This window comes from Ursus maritimus, unplaced genomic scaffold, assembly GCF_017311325.1.
Source record: "Ursus maritimus isolate PB19 unplaced genomic scaffold, ASM1731132v1 scaffold_14, whole genome shotgun sequence".
Classification (NCBI taxonomy): domain Eukaryota; kingdom Metazoa; phylum Chordata; class Mammalia; order Carnivora; family Ursidae; genus Ursus; species Ursus maritimus.
Genome location: NW_024423786.1, coordinates 28617596 through 28641663, shown reverse-complemented (window position 1 = coordinate 28641663; position 24068 = coordinate 28617596). Strand labels below are relative to the sequence as shown.

The 24068-nt window shown below is 48.6% G+C and overlaps 1 protein-coding gene across 1 annotated transcript in view; it reads left to right on the top strand.

Moving 5' to 3' along the window:
• Positions 1-24068, top strand: part of PTPRG (protein tyrosine phosphatase receptor type G) — a 209999-nt gene that overhangs the window by 100949 nt on the left and 84982 nt on the right. The window contains exons 5-8 of the mRNA XM_040628133.1: positions 1416-1600; positions 4658-4766; positions 10696-10745; positions 12492-13269. Coding sequence (XP_040484067.1) covers positions 1416-1600; positions 4658-4766; positions 10696-10745; positions 12492-13269 — 1122 coding nt within the window. The remainder of the gene's footprint in view (positions 1-1415; positions 1601-4657; positions 4767-10695; positions 10746-12491; positions 13270-24068) is intronic.

Here is a 24068-nt window from a genome sequence, read left to right as displayed (position 1 = left end):
TGAAGGCCTAAATTGTCACACTATTAAAGGCCAGCTTGATAGTGTCAACCCTTGAACGGGCTTGTCTGGAGATAGATGGAGAACTACCTGTCCCTTCAAACCTGCCAGCCACAAGGAGTGAAAAGGAGAATTGGCCTGGCTTTCCTCATGCCCCACATGAGGGTAATTACACGAGGTACTGCTAGTCCAGAGGGAAACCATCCCTGTTTTTGTGTCTTTGCTTTAAAATTCTTTAAAATCTCATTCTAAATTATATTTGTTTATACTCTGAACTATTTACAGAAAATTTTCATCTACAATTTTAGTTTGTTGGAATATCCCACAAATCAAATGGCCTGGCTTTTCCAAACAAGTCACCATGGGAAAAAAGCCAGGGGACTCTAATAGATTTGAAGAGGCTAAGGCGTTGTGACAACTAAATAGAACATGAGACTGGGGAGAAATGGCTAGAAATAATTATTGCACACCATTAGGGAAATTCGAATATGGACTATGTATCAGATAATATTATTTTTTTAAAGATTTATTTATTTACTTAGAGCGGGGGCGGGGGAGGGCAGAGGGAAAGGGAGAGAAATCTCAATCAGACTCCCTGCTGAGCAGGGAGCCCAGCTCAGGGCTTGATCTGCTGACCCTGAGATCATGACCTGACCAGAAATCAAGAGTGGTCGCTTAAGCTACTGCGCCACCCGGGCGCCCCTCAGGTTGTATTATTGAATTACTGTTTATTTTCTTAGGTATGATAACGCTGTTATGGTTATTGTCTTAGCTCAGGCTGATACAGCAAAATGCCATAGCCTGAGTGGTTTATAAACGACAGAAATCTTTTTTCTCACGGTCCCAGAGGCCAGCAAGTCCAAGATAAGACACGGGCAGATTTGAGGTCTGGTGAGAGCCCCGCTTCCTGGCCCATAGGCGGCTGTCTTTTCCGACGGTAAAGGGGCGAGGGAGTTCTCTGGGGTCTCTTTTCTAAAAACAGGAATGCCCTTCATAATGAGCCCTACACCCTCATGACCCAGTTGGCGCCCAAAGGCCCCACCTCCAAATGCCATGACATTAGGGAGGAGGTGTCAGCATGTGAATTCGGGGAGCGGGGTGCAAGTGTGTGCAGCACAATGCAGTTATAGAAGAGAAAGGCCTTATTCCGAAGAGATGCAGGCCCGAGTATTAAGCAGTGAGGTGTCAGCATGTGTGCGACTTGCTTTCCGTGATTTTGCAGGAAAACAACTGTGGGGGGGGGGGGAGAACGCAGAGGTGCACGCTGTTCGCAGTAGGCGAACCTCGGTAGGAGGACTACGGCGGTTTCCTGTGCTCCTACGCCAGCGTTCTGAGGTTGGCGTGTTTAAGGGCTCCGGGGCGGGGGACGGACTCGCGTGCTGTGCCGGGCGTCTCTGAGCGTGGTGTGCTGTCTTCAGTTTGCAGCTCCCCGCCCATCCACATGAAGGTGCAGCCTCTGAACCAGACGGCGCTGCAGGTGTCGTGGAGCCAGCCGGAGACCATCTACCACCCGCCCATCATGAACTACATGATCTCCTACAGCTGGACCAAGAACGAGGACGAGAAGGAGAAGACGTTCACGAAGGACAGCGACAAGGACTTGGTAAAAGCTTCTTGTTGTGGTCAGAACTGCCCTCGTAGTTGGGAGAGGGGCCCCCTGCCGTGTCTCTGTGCCGAGTACGAAGCGTGCCGGGGGTCCCTTCTCTGTGTCAGCACAGCCTCCTGCCGCCTGCGGAGGGCGCCCGCGGGCCCGGGCTGGGCTTCGCCGTGCGGTGGCTGCAGGCGGTAGATGGGGCCCCGGGTTGACGGGGCGCGGTGCACCCTTAACGCTTCCTAAGGACACCACCAGGAAAAGCTAGGTCATTTCTTTGTAATCAGACTCTTCAAAATGGACTGCTTGTTCTTTCATTGGAAAAACCACAAAGCATCCATGAAGCGCTTTTTAGAGGATCTGATTCCTGTAAATATTAAATGAGCTATGCAAACGCAGGACAGGTCCTAGCATGTAGTAAGTGCTAGATAAAGGCAGGCTATTAATACTAGAATTCTCCTTCCTCCTCTTCCTCCCCTTCACCAGGCAGCTGTCCACTGCCCCCACCACTCCTTCTGTCAGATTTGACCAGCCTTATACATGACCATTCCACTCGGGACCCCTGTGACCATGTGATTTTTAACCACCGTTCTCAGGCTCTCAGACCCTAGAATATCTGCCGTCACTTTGAGCTCTCCACGCCCAAGTCAGCTTCTCATGTGAACATTCACATAAATGCGTAGTGGGCAACACCCAACGGGGCCCTTCCGAACAGATGTTTGCAGATGTTGTCTTCTCCGCTGGAAAAGCAAACGCTCCCAACAAGCATGAGGCTTGAAGTCTTTGCCCAGAAACTCAAAGTGACACATTTGGGTTTGAAAGCCTTTGTACTTATTGTTAATCAAAAAAAGGCTCTGGCATAATGAAACTAGAATTGTATGTGTGCATGAAAATGCAATAGCACCAAGTGGGGCTCTTAATGACGGGTATCCCTTTTTTTCTTCCTGATACAGAGTCCCCAGGGCCCATTCAATCAGTTATGGAATAATACTTTTCATATTCTTTTAGATGAAGATTCCTTTACTTCATTTCCATTTATATTTTCAATTTCCCCACTAGACATTGTTATCTGGGTCACATTAGGGAAGGATGAGCTTCATGAAATCAGAGAGAAATCTATTGAAAGGCACCCAAGGTTATGATGTGTTTTAACCTTTCTCTTGTCGCCACTGGATGTCCATAAGGGATTTTTCTGTTTCTGGAGTAAAGATGACTTGCATTAATCAGCAGAAACCGTCTAGGTGCTTATGCGGTTTCTTGTTCTAAGTGGAAAATAATTAAACACACAAAGATAAATAGATACCGGCTGGGAGTGAATTCTAATAAACCCTTGCATTGATGGACCAAAGATTTTGCTCCGAACGAAGACAGAGCAGGGGTCAGAGGTTTAGAGAATGAGGCATAAATTAGTTTCAGAGAAAGGGAGAGATGGCGAGAAAAACATGCCTTGACAGCAAGTTCTTTTTTATCAGAATTTTCTAAGGGTCGTTATTTTCTTCGGGGACACACAAAATGAATTTCCTTAATTCCTCAAGAAGTCAGGAGTGCTGACTTAGTGGCGACAAAGCTGTTCTCTAACTTAACGGTGGCAATGCCTCAGAAGCCTGAAAGTAACACTTAACATTTGTGAAGCCTTTTCCAGCTTGTGTCCTTTCTCGAGGCCTCGCTGCACACCTGTGGGGCAGGTGCTTTTACCTGCCTTTTCCAAAAGAAAAAAACGTGGAGTAACATGACCCCAACCCAGTGCTGCCCCTGGGGAGCCATTCGTGAGGCCACAGCAGCCGGTGTAGTCCGTCACATGGGCACACCTGTTCAGAGCGTTTCACTAGTCGTGTCGGGGAAACCCACTCAGCGGTTAAGCTCCCAGAGCTGCTTTCCATACTTGGCGCAGAATATACGTTTCAGTGACAGGACATTTCATCCATTGGGAAGTCTTTGAAAATCAGTTGCTTTTGTTGTGTGTTGTTTCAGGAAGCAAGGGCTGCCTGCTTTTTAGGAATTTTCCATTTTCTCCTTTTCAGAGGCTCTTGGAATAAAACTTTGAGGAGTGGGGATCTGGATTTGGCTGGTGACTCTTGACCAGGGAGTGGCAAAGCATTTTCTAGAAAGAGCCAGATAGCAAAATCTGGGGGCTTTCAAGGCCATAAGGTCTTTATGGCAGCTACTTAACTCTGCCATTGTGGGGTGAAAGCTTCCACAGTTGCCATGTAAATGAATGGGTGTGGCTGTGTGCTAATAAAACTTTATTTATGAAAACAGGTAGTGGGCTGGATTTGGCCTGTGGGCTGTAGCTTGCTGACCTCTGTGTTAGACCAGGGGCATTCTTTCTGTTGTGTGGTGTGGAATACCTGTGGACAAGCTTTGCATGGCCTGTGTCACGGAGCACTCACAAGAACCCTGTGAGGCTGCTTCTGCTCTTTCCATTTAACAGTTGAAGCTAGCAGAGGCCAAAAGACAGTGAGCAATTGACTTGGAATCACGCCTCTAGTGAGTGGTGTGACACAGGTAGATCTCGTGACATCTGGCCTCTAGTCAGGTGATCTCTTCTGGCATCATGCGCCATATTATCCATCAGTCAAAGTACAATGAGGCCTTTGAACTGCAAAGAAACCTACACACCAAGATTTTGTTACTGATATTAAGAACTCAGCATGGTTCTGAAAATTCAGTATACTTGGTAATTCTAGAGGCTGTCTTGGATCAGTAATGATAGTTTATAACTATACGAAAGGTATGGTCGTTAAGGAAGAAGTCCAAGCTTGGCGAGTAGTAAGAAGGCTAGAAACATGTTCCAAGCCACAGTTGACAATGAGTCGAGACGATTTTGTTAAATCTTTTACCCTGCACATATCACTGTTGAAAACAGACTCCCAGCCAGTTGTATCTGAACTTCCTTCCCTTTCAAAGGGAGCCTTTGGTCAGTAGGGAAGCATCATGGCTCTCAGGCTTGGCCATGGGACCCAAAAACCTAAAAGGAATACTTAAGCTGATTTTAGGTTCGGCTTTAGAAGGTAAAGCGTGCAGTGACCTTCAAAACCAACTCACTGCCTTTTCTTTCTTCACCTGCAGAAAGCCACCATTAGCCACGTGTCACCTGATAGCCTTTACCTGTTCCGAGTCCAGGCCGTGTGTCGGAATGACATGCGCAGTGACTTCAGCCAGACGATGCTCTTTCAAGGTAAGGCTGGTTCCCTTCTTTCTGGCCCCAAGTGCCCCTGTGCTCCTCCTTCTTTATGCTGCTTTATCTTTTTTCCTGTTAAGGGACTTGGACAAAGAAAAATAAGGCTGGCCTAAGAATTAGGGTGGGGTTTTAAATCCCACCTGAAGCGCCTCAGGGATTTAGGCCTTTTAGGTTGGGGGTATCATAGGCCAGAAGAGGGGGGAGAAGAGCAAAGTGTTATTGTTTGACTATCGCTATTTTTCCAACTTCAGGAAACCAAGTATTTGTCTAACACGGTCATCACAAAATCACCTCCCAGTCATGTCGTAGAATATCGTCTTTGGACTTCTAGCCTGATTCAGTTAGCTGTTCTCTTCAGAACTAGAACCCAAACATACGGCACAGACGTGAGCCCTGCTTATAGGATCCTTTGAGAAATAGATCCATGTACCTGTGATACAGGGTCTAGTAGAAATTTCCAGGGCCAGGACGGGGAGGCAAGAGAGGCATTTACTTTGGTGCAAAACTTTAAAGAGCATCAAAAAACTCAGTCATCAAGATATGCTATATTTTAATGAAAAAATTTTAGAAGCAAAATCAGTAAAAAAAAAAAAAAAGTTTGTGGACAAAATACCCATTCTTTTTTTTTTTTAAAGATTTTATTTATTTATTTGACGGAGAGAGAGAGAGCCAAGCAGTGGGAGCAGCAGACAGGGGGAGAGGGAGAAGCATGTGGCTCAATCCCAGGACCCCGAGGTCATGACCTGAGGTCCTTGAAAATACCTAAATTCTAAATAAAGATAGGATCCACTCTGTCTCACCTGTCCCAGCCATATCCCAGCCCCAGTTTCACTGAAACTTTACTTACAAAAATAGGCAGCCAGCCTGTGGACCACAGTTCGCTGACTTGGTTTGGGGACATACATCACAACCAGCAAGGAGGGGAGGGCCAAGGCACGGGGCCCTATGCTGCCAGTCGGAGGGCCTCTCTGATAAGGTCCTTTCCTTCCGGGATCCCCAATTGCAGAGAAACCTCCACACCAAACCAGTGGTTCTTCATCTTTTTGAGTCACGTATCTGATGAGGGCATTGGACCTTTTCCCTAAAAAATGCCAGAATTTTGCATACAACTTCGGGGGCCCCATGAACCCCATAGTCTGTGGACCAGCAGCATCGCATCATCTCGAAGCCTATGAGAAATGCCCATTTCTGGGCCCCTCCCAGAACGACTCCCTCAGCATCTCTAAGGGTGGGGCTGGGAGTCTGAGTTCTAACCAGATGGCGCAGGTAACTGGCTGCCCAGTGAGGACAGAAGTGCTGGTCCAGAGCTACCGCCCCACCGTGGCTTGAGTCCGGCTGCCACTCGGCCTCAGTGGGACTCAGAGAATATTTATAAGCTTCTCCGAGCTACAGTGTCCCAATCTGAAAACTGGTATTAGTGACAGTACCCACCTCACAGGGGCCTCGTGCCATGACACGCGATGAAGCGTGTTAAGTAATTAGCACCTGGTACCAACTATAAATATCCCCTGAGCGTTCGGTTTGATCCAAAAAATAATAAATGCTGAACCCAGGGCCAGAAGTCCTCCAGCCTTAGATTCCCTCTAGGGATCCCTTCTAGCTTTACAGTCTGGCCTTTAACTGTTCTTTGCTCATGTTCACATTATGTCACCCTTCCATTTAAACTAATTGAAATGAGCGTGGCTGAATTTTTTGCACACATAAATCAGGCTCGCCGCGTCCACCTGTGCCCTGAGTGTCTTGGCGGCTCTGCCTGCGTCGAAGAGGGTCCATGGGGCCGAGGCCAGGTCTGTGCCAGCCCAGAGGAGAGAGAATGGGAGGCCGCAGTGGGAGCTTGCTGAGGCCGGGGCCCTGGAACTTCGGACACATAAATCATGAATAGGCCTCCCGTGTGCTCCAGCCGAGAACCTGGGCTCTGCAGAGCTGCCTTTCCTGATTAATAGGCCCCCGAGCTTGCTGGCTTCCGCGTGGACTTTGAAGAATTAAATGTTTGTAATGTAATGTAATTCAAAAAGGCCTTGTCAGCTATAAATTACAAGCATGGGATGTTTAAAATGTCTGATCACAGAGACTTGTTGGAAATGGCCAGTGTCTCCTTTGTGTACGGACTCACTTTGTTCAGAGGTGGAGGTGAGTTGACTCATTTTATGTGTTGGTGTTTGTCCCTGTATGTTGACCAAGGGGCCTGATCCTCCATCCTCCCCGAGGTGGCTTTCACGTCTTGCCTGGAGCAGCCAGACGGGGGTGTACCAACTAGACCTTTGGGGAGGCTAGCACACCTCTCGTTGGGAGCCAGGTATGCATTTTTGAGCAGTAGGGCCCAGTGTCCCAACACTGATCAACGATTAGGACTTCAGTCTTAAAAGGGAAAGGAAAAAAGCGTAGAGAATGTCACCAAAGTCTTGCTGAGAATAATTGGGTTTCCCAGTGATGAAATTTACATCTGGTTTGGGAGCATGAGAAAGCCAGGTGGACTCTTTACATTACAGTAAATATAACACTATGTTCTGTATAACATAATAAATGTTACCTATTTGCCTCGGTGTGGTAAATGTAATAACAGTAATAATAGTAAGTGATATCTGCCGAATGGCTCACAGTTACAGAGCGTTTACCCATAAGTTATGGCATTTGACTGACCCCATGACAGCTTGTAATGTGTGTGTTATTTTACAGATGGAGAAGTGATTTTCTAGGCAGTCAAGTAACTTGGGAAAAAAAAAAATCACTTGGCTACTAAGCGAGGTCTGAATTTCTTATTCTAAAGCCCAGTCATTTAAACACAGCAACAGACCACCCCTAAAGAGTAAATATTACCCTGTACCCCCAGTAACTCAACAAAACAGATGAAAACATTGATTGCATGTTCAAAGCCTGTCTGCAGTTCTGAACAGTCTTGGAAAATTGCGGTCCTGCAGCTTTCTCTCTGAGCCACGGACGGACCCATCAGGCAGCCTGAAGCCAACGGATCCTCTCTCCGCATGGCTTAAAATACATAAGCAAAATATATAGAAAAGGGAACCAATTACATCCAAACACAGTTGTCAAAATATTTTAAACAAACAAATTTGGAATGTAGTCATAGATGCTTTTTTTTTTTTTTCTTAATTAAAGCATTGAGTGACAAGCAGTGGGTCTGTTGGCTACTGTGATTTCTGAGTAGTGACGGACATAAATGACACTCCAGATAACTATGGCAGTTCTAAAGCCGTATAAGAACATCTGACTCAGGGGCGCCTGGGTGGCGCAGCGGTTAAGCGTCTGCCTTCGGCTCAGGGCGTGATCCCGGCGTTATGGGATCGAGCCCCACATCAGGCTCCTCCGCTATGAGCCTGCTTCTTCCTCTCCCACTCCCCTGCTGTGTTCCCTCTCTCACTGGCTGTCTCTATCTCTGTCGAATAAATGAATAAAATCTTTAAAAAAAAAAAAAAGAACATCTGATAGGTCGGAGACCAAGTCACAGGTTCTGCTAGCAGGTGGCCGAAATTTGTGGCCTGCTTTTCATGGTGGAAGGAAGCACTACCTGTCCGTGAGAGCTTAGTGGGAAGGCAGATGTCTTTCTTCCCCCGTCCCTGGATCCCATTAGGCCCATGGGCGCCAGGTTCAGTGCTTTGGATCCGAACGGTCCTAGAGAAACGTCGTAGTCACCCTGGCTTGAACCAGCTAAGTTAGTCCCAGGCAAGAGCTATTCGCTTCCAAGGCTGCTGTGTTAGACCTGGTTGCACTGACGTCTAGATAGGTCTCCTCTCCACGTCCGTCTCTTCACACAATGGACTTCACAGCTGTGCAAAATGAACATTTCATTTCATTTCATTTCATTTCATTTCATTTCATTTCATTTCATCATATCATTGCAGACTCGCATGCCCCTGGGGCCGCGCAGGGAGCCTGGACAGAGGAGGGGAGGGTTATCAAGGGGAAGCTGGAGATCCTACGTCCACCAAAAGGAAGTGAGGGACGCGCAGCCCCAGCAGGAAGGAGAGTTTGGTTTTACCGAATATTGTGATTTTTTTCAGGATAAGCAGGAAATTGGGATTTTTAGGTTGAAGGCTGTTGCAACAAATTCAGTTTTTAAAAAAGCTTGCAGGCCAAACAAAAAACTATGTCAGTCATTGCCACGTCTGGTTTGGGTAAAAACTTACAACAGGTACACATATTATTTGTTTTGGCATTTAGCCTTTTTTTTTTTTTTTTTTTTTTTTTTTTTTTTTTTTGCTGATTTTTCAGTGCCATGTATGTATAGGAAGTAAACTTTTAGTTTATATAACTACTGGTTTTTGAGATAACCACAAAGAGGCAGTTGTTGTTTTTTTTATGATACTGTTTCCCATTATTCACAATAGCGAAGCAACTGAAATGTCTACTGACAGTGCATAAACAAATGTGGTGTATGCATACAACGGGACATTATTCAGCCTTGACAAGGAAGGAAATTCTGACACATGGTCCAGCATGCATGAACCTCGAAGACATTATGTGAAATGAAATAAGCCAGTCACATAAAGACAGTTATGTGTGGTCCCACCTCCATGCAGTAGCTGCAGGAGTCAAACATATAGAAGGAGTGGGGGAAAGGGGGAGATGGGAGATTATTGCTTAATGGGTACAGAGTTTCCATTTTGAAAGATGAAAAAGTTCTGGAGATTGGTTGCACCACAACGAAAATATACTTAACACTACTGAGCTGCACACTTCAAAGTACTTAAGACGGTAAGTTTTATGTTCTGTGCATTTTGCCATAATTAAACTTGTTTTTTCAGTTATACTGTTTACAATACTAGCATATGGCCAAGGAAAACTGCAAGAAGGAGCTAACACCAGAACGAGTATTATGTGGATCATATAAGAATTTGACCATTTAGAGCAATGATATCTTACAGAGTTTCAAAACTTAAGTAGAAATAAAATGGATGACAATACAGAAAAGGTGAGGCAGGCAAATAGAGTTAAATTATTATACAGTTCTTGGGTTTTTAGCAAGTGGTCAATGTGCTAATTTAAGGTAAACTATAGTAAATTCAGGATTCATATTATAATGACGGAATGGATAATATAAGAAATTATAAACAAAAACATAATAGGTAGGGGGGTGGCTCGATCAGAAGAGCATGTGGCTTTTGATCTCAGGGTGGTGAGTTCAAGCCCCATATTGGGGGTAGAGATTACTAAAAAAATAATGAACTTTAAAGAAAGATAAGAAATAAGAACGGTGGAATATTATGACTCCACTTCTGTGAAGTTCAAAGATGGAGAAAACTCTAACAGAGGTCAGAATTGTGGTTACCTTTCAGAAAGGTGGGGTAGGTATTGAGTGCGATGTATGCACACCTGCTGGGGTCCTGGAGAACATCCCTCTGTGTCTCGGTTCGGCTGGTAGTCACACAGGTCTTTACAGAGAAAATTAATGGGACCATACACTTAAGATTTGTATATTTAGGGGCGCCTGGGTGTCTCAGTCATTAAGCGTCTGCCTTCGGCTCAGAGCATGATCCCGGCGTTATGGGATCGAACCCCACATCAGGCACCTCTGCTGGGAGCCTGCTTCTTCCTCTCCCACTCCCCCTGCTTGTGTTCCCTCTCTCGCTGGCTGTCTCTATCTCTGTCAAATAAATAAATAAAATCTTAAAAAAAAAAAAAGATTTGTATATTTGTTTATGTAAGTGTGCACTTCAAAACAGAAAAGCATAAAAATTGAAAAAAAAATTGAACTAATAGCTTAAGACAAGAGCCAGCAAACTATATAGTATTCTTAAAGTTTTTAAATGATTCACGAGCTAAGAAGGGTTTTACATTTTTAAATAGTTGGGAAAAGTTGGCATAGGAATACTATCTCGGGACATGCAGAAATTATATGTAAAGCTTAAATAAAGTTTTGTTGGAACAACAAAAAAGGTATATTGCTTACAGTGTAATTTCTTTATTTCAGCTAATACTACTCGAATATTCCAAGGGACCAGAATTGTTAAAACAGGAGTGGTAAGTAGCAGATGGTAATTGCTTTGTCGTGGCCTGTGGTTAATTCACATGCAGTTAAAACTGTCACCACCAGGTGGCAGTATGATGTTGTTAAACTGCTCTTGAAGAGGTGAAAATACAGAAACAATTACATTTCTCACTGTTTATAATTCAATATGTTATGAAATGTAGCTGTGCAACAGAGTTAAAGCAGTTGCGTTATACTGTGTAATTCTTATCAAGGTAAAAACTCTCCAGATTTTAAATTATTTATCATCTGTGGGATCATACAGTGTAGGAGTACTCGCAAAGGAGTGGAAAAGGTCTCTTTCAAGCCCTTCATTGGACGTATGCTAAAGTTCAAAGGCTGTCATTTCCCAACATGTGGATTTGCAAATTGCTGGGGCCTCAATTAATATCTAAGCTTTGCCATTTCTAGTGTAACTAACAATCGTAATATTAATCACAGTATTGGGGTAACAGTAGTTGCCTAAAATTTACAGGCATTTCCTGGGTTTTAAGCACAGATTATTTGATTATTTTATTTACTCCTGGCAACATCCCACAAGATTGATGTTACTATTGTTCCCATTTTACGGATGAGGAAACTGAGGCCTAGTGAGTTAAAAGTAATGTACTCAGCATCCCCCAGATAGGGTTGTCAACTCAAGCCCGGACCGTCTGACTTCTCTGTCTTGGGTGCCTTATCTTATGTGGCATTTGGCATTTCATTGACCAACTTCAACACCTAACATTTGCTAACTCGACCGTTCTTAAACTACAAAGTTTCCCAACTACAATATGGTGATAATGTTATAAAATCAAAGTTGTTCTGGCTGTGTTGTTTTGAACCATTGAAGTGATGGGATGGAACTCTGGATTCTGTATACCAGGTTAGAAGAACTAAAATTAAGTGGATAACTTGGAGCAACATTTCTTGTTTTCCCCAAGGTACCATATGTGGCTCCCACACATAAGCCCCAGTTTAGTATGGTGGGAAGAATGAGCTGAGGCTCACACACAGGCAGCCCTCTCTCCAGCCCTTAACATCTCTGTGCCTCGGTTTCCTGACCTGTAAAATGGGGTGATGATCCTGCATGCCTCCGGGCTAGGGTGGGAAGGCCCGGCACACAGTTAAATGGAATTCTTCCTGTTGGCGTATACATGGGCATAGATCTCACCGTGGATAGACCCAGAGACTCCGGAAGTTGTGGCGGCTGTCAGTCAGTTCCCAAAGTGTGCGGTGTTGAGTGTGGCTCCTGCTTCTGACCCTGCGGCTGCAGACATGGGTGGCCCCTCCGGAGGCCTGTTCTAGACCTAATTGCCGTATGCTCTCCACGAGGGCCACTGGTATATGAAAAAGTAAGGGCCCCTGTCTCTTCCAGTGTCACCCCAGGATCGTTCAACCATCCAGTGTTGCCAGTTTATTACTTAGTTGATATTGTTTCTACGCCAGCTTTAATGGTACTTACTTTTTTTTTTTTTGACACTTGGCTTCCTCCTAAGCAGTAGCGGTGAAAAGTTGGGTTTGATATGCTAGTTAAAATTTTTAATGCACTCAAAGTAATTGTAAAAGCATGAAGACCAGAGGTGGTCACCTCGTGTTGGCTTTGGCACCATTCTTTGAGAAAGCCTGGGAGGAAAATGAAAGATTAGTAAAACCCATTAAGGGTCATAACCAGGGCCTGTTTCCCAATCCTGATGACTGACGCCACTCTGCTTTCTCTTCTGTCCCCCCCCACCCCCTTCCCGGGTGACCCTTTGAAGCCCACGGCGTCTCCCGCCTCGTCGGCCGACATGGCCCCCATCAGCTCGGGGTCTTCTACCTGGACATCCTCCGGCATCCCCTTCTCGTTTGTCTCCATGGCGACTGGGATGGGCCCCTCCTCCAGCGGCAGCCAGGCGACCGTGGCCTCAGTGGTCACCAGCACGCTCCTGGCCGGCCTGGGGTTCAGTGGCGGCGGCATCCCCTCCTTCCCCAGCACCGTGTGGCCCACGCGCCTGCCCACGGCCGCCTCCGCCAGCAAGCAGGCCGTCAGGCCCGTCCTGGCCACCACGGAGGCCTTGGCTTCCCCGGGCCCCGACGGCGACTCAGCACCGACCAAGGACAGCGAGGGCACCGAGGAAGGGGAGAAGGATGAGAAGAGCGAGAGTGAGGACGGCGAGCGGGAGCACGAGGACGAGGGGGAGAAGGACTCTGAGAAGAAGAAGAGCGGGGTGACCCACGCTGCCCAGGAGCCGAGGCAGGACGAGCCCACCCCCACCCCCTCATCTCCCAACAGGACTGCCGAGGAGGGTGGGCATCAGACTCTGCCCGGGCCTGGGCAGGACCGCACTGCTGTCCCCACGGACCGGCCCGATGACGCGAGGGATGCCCGCCCTGGCCTGGACTCCGGCTCGGTCACCTCCACCCAAGTGCCCCCCACAGTCACAGAGGAGCGTTTCGAAGGGAGTGATCCCAGGAGGCCCCAGATGCCATCGAAAAAGCCCGTGTCCCGAGGGGACCGATTTTCCGAGGATAGCAAATTTATCACTGTTAATCCAGGTAAGTGGCCCAGTCCTCGTCTGAGGCTCTCCATGCCGCCGTGAGCCGGCTCGCCCTTTAAAACAATGGGACGGGAGATGAGACTCCAGAAAGTGCTTAATATTCCTAGAAATTGTGTATGTCCCTGGCGTAAAAGGTGCATGTGCGTGTATCTGTCTATCTTATTCTAATAAGAATAACCTCCTATATTGTCCTTGGAATAAGATCCGCTGTGGTATTTGTTTCCTGACAAAATCTACTCGCCTCAGAATAACTCTAAGGATTTAAACTACACAGTGAGGGGCGTCTGGGTGGCTCAGTTGGTTAAGCAGCTGCCTTCGGCTCAGGTCATGATCTGGGGGTCCGGGGATGGAGCCCTGCCTTGGGCTCCCTGCTCAGCAGACAGTCTGTTTCTCCCTCTCCCTCTGCCATTCCCCCTGCTTGTGCTCATTCTCTCTCTCTCTCAGATAAGTAAATAAAATATTTAAAAATAAGTAAACTACACAGTGAAGCAAATGAACAAAAGAGGACATCGATCTTAAGAAATCTCTTCATTAAGATCTCATTCCTTATTCACTCGCTCGGCGCCTGTGTGTAGGGACTGTTCGGTGCTGGGCACGGCGGGTGCCACGCCGGGGAGCACAGCCCCTGCGTCTTGAGGCTTGCCACCTAAAGGACATAGCGCTGGGGACCCTGAGCTAGTGCGCCCTCCGGGAAGCCGGGAAGCAGGGCGGTAGCCAGCGAGCGAGCAGGTGGGCTGGCTAACCGGGAACCCAGCTGATGACGTTGAACACGGTGCGCGGTAACAGGAGAGCAGCAGGGTACTGATGAAGAGAATCGTGACGAGGGCAGACCCATCTTCACGAACGTCGGCCGACCTGGGGGAGCGACCTGCACACTGAAACCAAACGTAGGAGGTGCTCCAGAATGGGGAGAGCTGGTGTTAGCCCCCGTCCTCGCCCGAGCAAGGGGGCTGCTGTCCCAGAGCCCCGTGTGCTGTATGCATTACCCAGCGTATGGATGGCGAGACCAGGGCGTGGCTGGTCTGGCCTCCGCCGGGAAGGGGTCCCCGTCACTCTGACCCATTCTGATCCGTCCCTCTCTCCTGCGCTCAGATCCTAGCGAACCATCCTGAGAGTCTCTGCGAGGCAGCCGTGAGCGTGAGGGGTTGTTATTGTTGTGAGGGGTTTTCTTAATAAGAAATTCTTCTTTTTGCCAGACTACAAGATGTTTAGCAACAATTTTTTTTGCATCTAAGCTGTTGTGGAGTTATAAGAGTGCAAAAAAAAAAAAAAGCAACTGGTAAATATTTATTTGCTTTTGCACTTGTAAACATTAAAATTCATCTAAAGCTGAGATCTCGTATGTTAAGATACAACTTAGAATAAATTTTCATGTTTTGAATTACGTTCCTCCTTAAAGCTGGTATGGACTCGTTTTTTGAAATTTGGGTTTCCTATGGGTGTTGCTCAGTCTGTCCTGGTTTTGGGGAAAGGTGTAGAGTAGCTTTCTGTGGAGTTGAGTGAAGGAAATATCGGGCCGCTTATAAAGCTGTTTGAAGCCATGCAACATGAACGGTGACATTTCCTCTAGGAATTACTGTGAGACAGTAGGATTTCTTGTATTTGAAGATGCTAAAGAAATATTTATGGAGTACCCACCGTGCACTAGGCACCGCACAAAGCATGGGGAATAGAACACAGATCAAGGCAGGCTCCCGTTCTCCGGGGGTTTATGTTCTTGTGGGGGAGCTTCAGGATATTCCCGTGCACGAGTGGTGGGAAGCGTTATGGTTGGGGAGGGGGGCAGTGTGGCATCGAGTGGTCAAGGAATGGCATTTGAGCAGAGACCCAAGTGGTGAGGAGGTAGCCAGCCACGTGGAGATCCTTGGAAGAGTATTCTAGGCTGCAGAAGGAATAGCAGGTCCAGAGACCCAAGGTGGGGATTCATTTGGAGTGGCTGAGGAGCGATCCCAAGGCCAGTGTGTGTGGACCCTAGAGAGTCGGGAGGGGGGGTGGGGGTGAGTTCCCAGGAGGGCAGTGCTCAGACCAGGAGGGGGCTCGTCATCCATGCTGAGGATTTGATTCTAACTGAAATGGAAAACCAGTGGTGGATTTCAGCGGGAGACTCGCTCATCTGATTAGCCTTTTTCAAAGACCACTCGGGCCTCTTTGTGGAGATTATACAGGGGAGGCAGGAGTGGACACAAGAAGCCCAGTGAGGAGGTGATGGCTGTGATGGCTTAGACCTGTGGTGGTTCTCCAAAGACCAGTGGTAGACCTTGTCGAGATTGAGTTTCAAGCTTGAGCGGCTCTGATTGTGGACTCAGACTCTGGTAAGGTGGTCTTCTAGCCTGTTCCTCCGAAACACTTCTTTGCCCCTACTTCTGACAAAGGTGGCTGTTGGGAGCTTAGGTTGGGAGTGTTCATACCTCGCAAGACTAGAGTGCAGTGCGGGACCTGGGCCTGTTCCAGGTGGGAGGCAGTGAGTCACTGGGATTGGAGTCGATTCCAGGGAAAGGGAAACACTCAGTGAACCCTGGGGATTTGCAGCCCAGGGCGTGTGGGTCTCCAGCTTCAACCGTCAGGCATCCACATGTGCCATCTTGGCACAGTTGCTCCTAGAGTCAGGTCACCCCCGTAGCCACTGCCCCTTACTCACTCTGCTTCCTCAGGCGGTCTCTGCTCAGCGTTCTCATCTGTAAAGTGGGGATAACAAGAGCTCTCGGTGCAGACGGGGGTGCAGATAAATGGGAGTCACCCTTGCTGTCAGTCACAAGGAAGGAGGAGCTGTCTGCAGCCCAAAGGCCACGAAATCACAATGGTGACCGTGAGGAGGCCCCTAGTGGGTCTTTCTTTTGTACTCCTCCGTGGACATTAAGGAGCATGCCAGGACTCTGGTCCCCAGTTAGCTGGCATTCAAAATGCCCCCCGGCAACTGTGCTCTATCCCCAAACTGGTAAACCAGAGCGACTCCCTCACCACGTTCATCTAGTGTGAAGGTTCATGTCTCAAAGCCTTGTGGGCCATCGGGCTCTGCCGAGACTTGCCGAAACTTGCCAGCCCCGCCAGGTAGCACAAAAGCAGCCAAAGTAATATGTAAGTGAGCGAATGTGGTTGAGTTCCAGCAAAACGCTGCATATAAAACCAGACAGTGGGCCTGGTTTGATCTGCGAGGCAGCGCGTGCCGACCCCTGGGTTAAGCGAAATACGTGTGTGCTTGTTAGTTAAGGAGGGATATGAGTGACTCGAGGGTAAAATTCCCCAACCCCACATCAGTCCGTGATCCCCACCGCCTCGCTTCGCTTCCAGCCCTTCTAGCCTTTCCCCATCTGCCTCCTCCAGCTTGGCATTTACTTTTTAAATAAAGCCTTCATGCTGCTGGTGGGTTATTTTAAAGACTTTGCATGTACATTTCTTTAAATCTCATTTCGTTTTCTTCACAGTAAGTAAACAATTAATCAATGTTTAGCCTTTTTTTTTTTTTAAGAGGGATAGAAGGTATTGAGGGGCAGAGGGAGAGAGAGAATCTCAAGCAAACTCCCCACTGAGCACAGAGCCCGACATGGGGCTCAGTCCCCAGGACTCCAAGACCATGACCTGAGCCGAAATCAAGAGTCGGATACTTAGTCACCCAGGCGCCCCTATATTTAGTCTCTTTGAAACAAGCATTCATGTTTAAAGTTACAGACTATGTTATGTTTTGACCAGCATCTCCAAAAGGCTTGTTTTAAATTCCTTGATGTTTGGTAACCTCTTTTTAAGTCTCGTGCGTAGTAGTAATCCACAAGGAAGGAGTCCTCCTGTGGGAGAAGCAGCGAACTACAGAAAGCAGACAGGTGGTGTCACTGAGAGAAGAGGGCCATGTGATGGACATTAGGGAGGACTGAGGACCACAGCAAACCAGATGCACGTGTCTTTTCTAAAGAGGACAGCCTCACTCAGTTCCCCTGATTGTAGCCACTGAAGATGCCTCGCGAGGCAGAAACCCAAGTCTGTGCAGCATCTCCCAATTTTTAAATGAATCCCAATTTTTAAAACATTTTCTCTTTTTTCTTTCTTTCGTTTTTTGTTTTGTTTTCACGTATGCCAAACTAAACACATCCCTGGGCCGGGGAGGTAGGAACCACTGGTACTTGGCCTTGACTGTAGAGTTGATTGCGATAGTTCCAGCTGCTCTGGAAGCCGATGGGAAGGATGAGAGGCCTCCATGCAGCCACTGTGTCTGTTTGCTAACATCTGCTAGTGTGAAGCCCTCAACGGGGCGTGTGGCACATGGAAATCCGCCCTGGCCCCTCTCTTAGGAGCCACAGGCAGCACATGGTGCAGGCACCCCCAGGAGCCAGTTGATACAATAACATGTTCTTGGGGTGGTATGCACGACCGCAGACCCTAGCGGAAGCATTTCAGGGTGGGCATGGTCTCTAAAACAATCATTTAGTGCTACAGTTTTCCGTTTTCATTTTCTCAAATCAGGGAAAGTCCTTTCTCAGACTGAATCCTGCTCAGAATCCCAGTATATAAACACTCCTTCCCTGAGTGCTTACAGCTGCTCCTTTCCGTCAGCCCTGAGTCAGGTGCTTACAGGATGGTCCAGTTCTGGGCTCAGCCTACCACAGTCTCCCGGCCTCCTTTTGTTTGGACCTGAGCTAAGAATGGTCAGAGTTAGTTCATGGGGCCTCCTGTTCTGGTGTTTTTTTGTTTTTTAAGATTTATTTATTTCAGAGGGAGAGAGAGAGACCGGGGAGAGGGGCAGAAGGAGAGGGAGAGAGAGTCACAAATGGACTCTGAGCTCAGCACAGAGCCCGACATGGGGCTCGATCCCACGACCCTGAGACCATGACCGAGCTGAAACCAAGAGTTGGTCGTTTAACCTGCTGAGCCACCCAGGCGCCCCTGCTGTTCTGCTTTGAGCCACAGTGGAGGGCGCTAAGCTCCGCCACCCCACTCCTTTGGCAAACCCTAAGGTACCCCTTTGAAACCCTCGAGCTCTGAGGAACCCACCTTGAAAACCTTTGATTGTGGAAACAATAGCAGTACTGGGTAACATTTGTTCCGTGCTGGTGTTGCCTGTGCTAAAAGCCCAGCTGTGTGTCTGTAGTCCAATAGCACCCCTGTTCAGGCTGTGCTGTCCTTGTTGTCTTTGGCCAGTGAGGGAACCAAGACTCAGAAAGCTAAGAAACATGTCCGGGCAACACAGGGCTCCAACACACGCCCCGATTGCAGAGTCCAGGGGTGTCCTCCCCCCACGGTGCTGCTGTCCTTCTGCTTTGGGCTTATTCCCCGAGCGGGCAACACAAGACGAGATTTCAGATGACATGTTACTTATCAAGTGACTATTTGAATGTGTGCTTTAGAAAAAATAGTTTTCCGCTTATGGCACAGGTTCTCAGCCAGAGAGGAATTTGTCCCCCTCTCCCCAAGGGCATTCGGCAATATCTGGAGACATTTCTGGTGGCCGTGCCTGGGGAGGGGCTGCTCCTGGCAACTAGTTGGGTAGAAACCAGGGATGCTGTTGAGCACAGACTAGCCCCCCACAACCAAGACCAGCCTGGTCCCAAGTGTCAGCGGCGCTGTGCTTGAGAAACTCGGATTTATCCTGTTAATATAAAGTTTCCTTTTCCAAGTTCACTTGGACAGAAATAAGTGCTAGGACAGGTTCGTGAAGACGGCAGAAATCATGAATGGGATACTCAGCCAGAGTGTGTGGAGGTGGAGGGAAACGTAGGTGCTGTATGTAAAATAAATTATGGCAGGCATTTGGACTCTCCAAAGCAGTTGGCAGCCAGGGGCTAGTTTTGTGGGTCAGATTCCCTTTTTTGGAGGTGTTTTTTAGATTATCCCGCCTGTCCCTGTTCTTGGCTGTCCTCTTCCTGGGAGGGTCAGAAAGCATCGGCTGGGAGTGGCTCGAAGGAGTTGTTCAGTGCTGGCGTGGTTTAGTGTCTGCTGAGAAAGTGTCTGGGCCCTTGGAAGTTTCCTTCCCCCCCACCCACTAAGTGATCTTTGAACTAGGACAGAGTCTGTATCTCTTGGTATGGGAAACCAGACCCCACTGAGAACAAGCAGAACATTCCGTGAAGGCTGGGGTCAGGCGTTCAGGTTGTCGTATGTATTTGACGTAAGACAGTGTACAGGCTCTGTCCCCGCTGATGGCCAAGCCACACGATGTTGCAACCAAGTGTCTATGGTGGCAGTCAGGACCAGCATATTTATAGGGCTTAGAATGAAATTGGGATTTATCAAACACCTTCAGTTTCCTGATGCCTACTTGAAGTAGACACGGCAGACTGTTTGATTGTCTGAGTGTGATGAGGGGAGCTCTCCGTGAAGGGATAAGGAGTGCTTATTCCCAGGAACTCCAGGTGGTAATATAAATGAAAACACACGATGCTCCAATCCAGCTCAGGCACCGTAATGGGAGCCCAGAGCCCGTGGCCCCTTGCAGGAGAATATACATGTTTGTAACTGACAGTCGGGTCTCTGCCACCATGCTTTAGGTAATGCCGGGACGCCAGAAAAATAAAGGCAAATTTTGTGGCCCTGTGAAAAGCCAGCCACCTTCTCACTTCCCACCTGCTTGGGGGGCTACCATGCAAATGACAAAAGCAAACAGAAAATAACAAACGTTGGCGAAGATGTAGGGCATTTGGAACGCTCGCGCACTGTTGCTGGGAATGTAAGATGGTACAGCCGCTGTAGAAAACAATATGGTGGTTCCTTAAAACACTAAAAATAGAACTACCATATGATCCAGCCATCCCACTGCTGGGTGTCTCCCCAAAAGAATTGAAAGCAGGGTCTCGAAGAGATACTTGTGCGTTCACGTTCATAGCGGCATTATTTCCAGCAGCCGAGGGATGCACGTGTGGGTTGTTACCCAAACAGCTGAACGGATGAATAAGATGTGGTCCGTACATACAGTGGGATGTCATTCAGCCTCGGGAAGGAAGAACATTCCGATACACGCCGCAACACGGATGAACCTTGAGGACGTGATGCTTGTGAAATAAGCCAGTCACAGAAAGACAAAAACAGGATTCCACTTGCATGAGGCGCCTAGAATCGTCAGAGTCATGGAGGCAGAGGGAGAAAGGTCGTTGGCAGAGGCTGTGGGGAGACGGGTTATGGTTTAACGAGTATAGACTTTCCATTTTGCTGGTGAAAGACAGGGTCTGGAGATTGGTTACCCAACAGCGTGAATACACTTGACGCGACTGAACCGCCCCTTAGAAACGGTGAGGACGGTAAGTTTTACGTGTTTTTTAACCACAGTTTTTTGGGTGGTGGTGTGTTTTTTTTTTTTTTTTTTTTAAGCAGCCGTCTTAATTCACGGTTTGTGGGTGGTTTTTAAGGAGTGGTGTTACTCAGAACAAATGTCGTCAAGTTGCCCGCAGTTGAACCCGGCGTGTGTCCTTCTCTCGATCTTTCCTGAACAGTGAAAGCGTGCCGCTTTCTCCTACTCCCGAGAGTGGTCTCTTGCATGCAGGCCCATTTTAGTCTTGACGGCGTAGGGGTTGTTGTCCTGCAGCAGAAGCTGGGTCCTCACCGTGCGGTAGGAAGCGTTTCAGATGCATCCATCTGATACATCACTGCTTGTAGCATTTCTAGTACATTGTACTCCGTTTTTATTTGCTTCTACTGGGATGAGAGCCAAGCCAGTAAAAGGCAAACAGCATTAATTCAGTGATGACATATGCCACTGAAAACTGTTTTTCTTTTCTTTTTTTTTTTAATTTTTTTTTTTTAAAGCAGAATGGAGGCACTTTACTCAGATTCTGTTGGATGCTGAAAGAAAAGCTGGGAGGAGGAGGGGATGTGGGGAAGGTCATTCATCCTTGCTTCTCTCCTGCGAATGCTCAGAGCAGGTTAGTTCGCATCTTGCTCTAAGTTTTATCTGGAAGACGTTTCAGAAGGAGGCTCATTTTCTGAGTCCCAGCTCTGGCTGGCCTCCCTCTTCTTACCTTCCCAGCAGCCCTTTATCGCAGCCGTGGGGGTGGAGGGAGAGGTGGGTGTAAGTTGTTACCCCCATCCCATTTCATCCTGGCACACATGGACCAAGGAGATGCAGCTGTGGAAAGAGTATGGAAAAGGGACCCAAGTCCATTTTGTTCTGCTCATTCCTTGGGTCAGAGTGCCCCCCAGCAGCCTGGAATTAGATGGGCTAGAGTGAGCTGCCAGCAGGGTCAGGGGTGAGGACGGTAGGTCTGGTGGGTGACATTAGGGAGCAGCGAGGACTGTGGCAAACAAGGGACACATGCCCTGTCAGAGCAGAGTATGCTGCTGGGTTCCAGCTGATGTTTGCCGTGTGGGAATTCAGGCCAGCCTTGCCAACTCCAAACATTGCTGGTAGGCGATTCCATTGTTGGTTTATGTGAACTCTATTGCCTATTAATGTTGGCAGCTACCTCACAATCTAATAATAATTAGTGGGGGAGGGGTGCCAAGCCAGGCGCACGTGTGGGCTGCCAGTTCACACAACCCATGGCGGGCAGGAATCGAAAGCTCGCTCTGCTGGGAAAACCAGACCATCTGGACAATCAGAGATGGAGATGAGAGGAAAAGCTCCATTAACTCAAAGGTCCTGGACTTACTCTGGTGTCAGGATTTGGGCATCGGGGAGGGGAGCACGCCCTCCGGGAACTGGGCAGCCAAGTTCTCCCAGGAGGCAGCTGGGTTACAAGTGAAGCTCTGAATGAAAGGGAGCTGCTCCCAACAATCGGGAGTGCTCATTGTACCACACTGGTGGCACCGGTGCCTGGTTCCATTGGAAGGAAGAGAAGAATGGACTCTCTGGGTGCCTCGTCGGTGTCAGGCACTGTGCTTAATACTGCTCAGGCCAGCTTCAGAAGAGTGGGACCTGTGCTCAGAAGGCCCTGTGCTGGCCTCCACGCTCTGCTGTCCCCATCTTGAGACTCTTTAATAGCTTGTGAACAGGAGGCCCCCTGGTTTCATTTTTGCATCTGGTTCTGTAAGTTACGTGGCCGTAATTTGCACAATCTTCTTCACCGTGGATGATCTCATTTACTCCTTATAAGTCCCCTGAGAGGTGAGCATCATCATGTCTCCCTTTGGTAAAGGAGGGACCAGGGGCTCAGAGATGGGCAGTCACTTACCCAAAGCCACACAGCCAGCAGGGCCTGAGTCAGAATTTGTCATCCGGTCTGCTTGGCCCTGAAGTGCATGATGTTGGTTGTACCGAATAGTTCATAGTATGTTCCAGTCTCTGGAGGCCTTCGCATGGGGAGGATTGTCGGGGGACTGAAGGTCCAGGAGCAGGCGAGTGTATACCCAGCCCAGGCAGCATGTTACATGTGCCTAGTAGTTCTTGGCAGTTCACCGTTGTATCACACTTGCTCCTCCGAGGGCCTGCCGGGCCCCAGACTGAGTCGGGCAGCAGGACGGGCGTTTCTGAAGGACAGCAAGAAGTGGGGTGCGTGTGGTCTCAGGGCCAGCTATGAGGTTCTGCCCCCGCACAGGCAGAGTGCTCATGCCCCGCTCGTCTGAGCTCCTGTGTGATTGCCACTTATGGTCTCAGATAGTACAGGGCGGTCACACTCAGCATCTGCCTTGTGCTGCTGGGGTGTTGACGACAGAGAGGGTGAATGGGGATGGTGATCACCCCCATCGATGATGTGAACAGCTGTCCAGTGGCTACTGGGCAACATTCAGAGTGTCTTATAGGTACTAGTTCGTTGAATCCACACACGCCACAGGGTAATAGGCAATATTATTGTCTCCATTTACAGAGCAGGAAAAGAATACACAGAGAGGTTAAGTAATTTGCCCAGGGTTGCAGAGCTAGTAGGAGACAGGGCTTCACTACTGTGCTTCCGTGTACAAATGAGAGTCAGCCCTCCCTTTGGGGACCCTTGTAGCAAATGAAAGAGCAGGTATAATTGAGTGTGACGTGTACAGTGAGGGGAGTGCACGGTGAGGGTGTGGGTGAGCACAAGAGTAGGTACCAGCACCACTCAGCGCCAGGCACATCTTTCCATTGAATTTTCCCACCATCCCTATGAAGCAGGGTTTTTTATAAAGGAAGAACTCCAGGCCCAACTGATTCAGGTTATTGGTTGAAAGTCACATAGAAAGTGGCAGAGCCAGGATTTGAACCTGTGATCTGAACTTGACTCAGCCCTCCAGAGATAGCACAGCCTGAAGCCTTGCTACGGAGAAAGCAGCCCCGAACCAGGATTGGGGGGGTCGATGGGCGCTTCTGGGGACAGGGTGGGAAGGGCATTCCTGGCAGTGGGGTGACAGGGACAAAGGCCAAGAAGGGGGACCCACCGTGGCCCAGCATGGTCACTGGTTGGATGGGTGTTCCTGGAACACAAGGGGTGGGGAGCCGCAGGAGATAATGGGAGGCCTCGTTGTCCCTGAGAGCAGCACGGAATTCCTCAGGAGAGGGACAGGAGCAGCATTCACGTGGTCGTGTGCAGACGCGATGACATTCCAGGCTCCTAGTACCATGAAGTCAAAGCAGGACCGGGAACGCAACGATGAAATCTACTTTGTCATGCGTCAGGTGGACATCCAGCAGCGCTCGTATTTTTGCCTGGCCTCGGGCGAAGCCCCGGGCAAAGCCAGTGCCTGGTGGAACCGTGTTTTCTTAGGTCTGTCATGCCTCAAGGTGTTGCTGATGGAGGGTCACTTGTCCACCCCTTCAAAACCAAGGTCGCCCACGAGCACTGGGAAATGTTAGAGAAATGCCTCAGTCATGCATACGCTGAGGTCGCCCCGAGCCCGGCCCCGGGCGCACCACGGCTTCCAGACCCATCTGCACACCATGCTGTCCTCTGGCAAGTGAGACCGGAGGCTCCC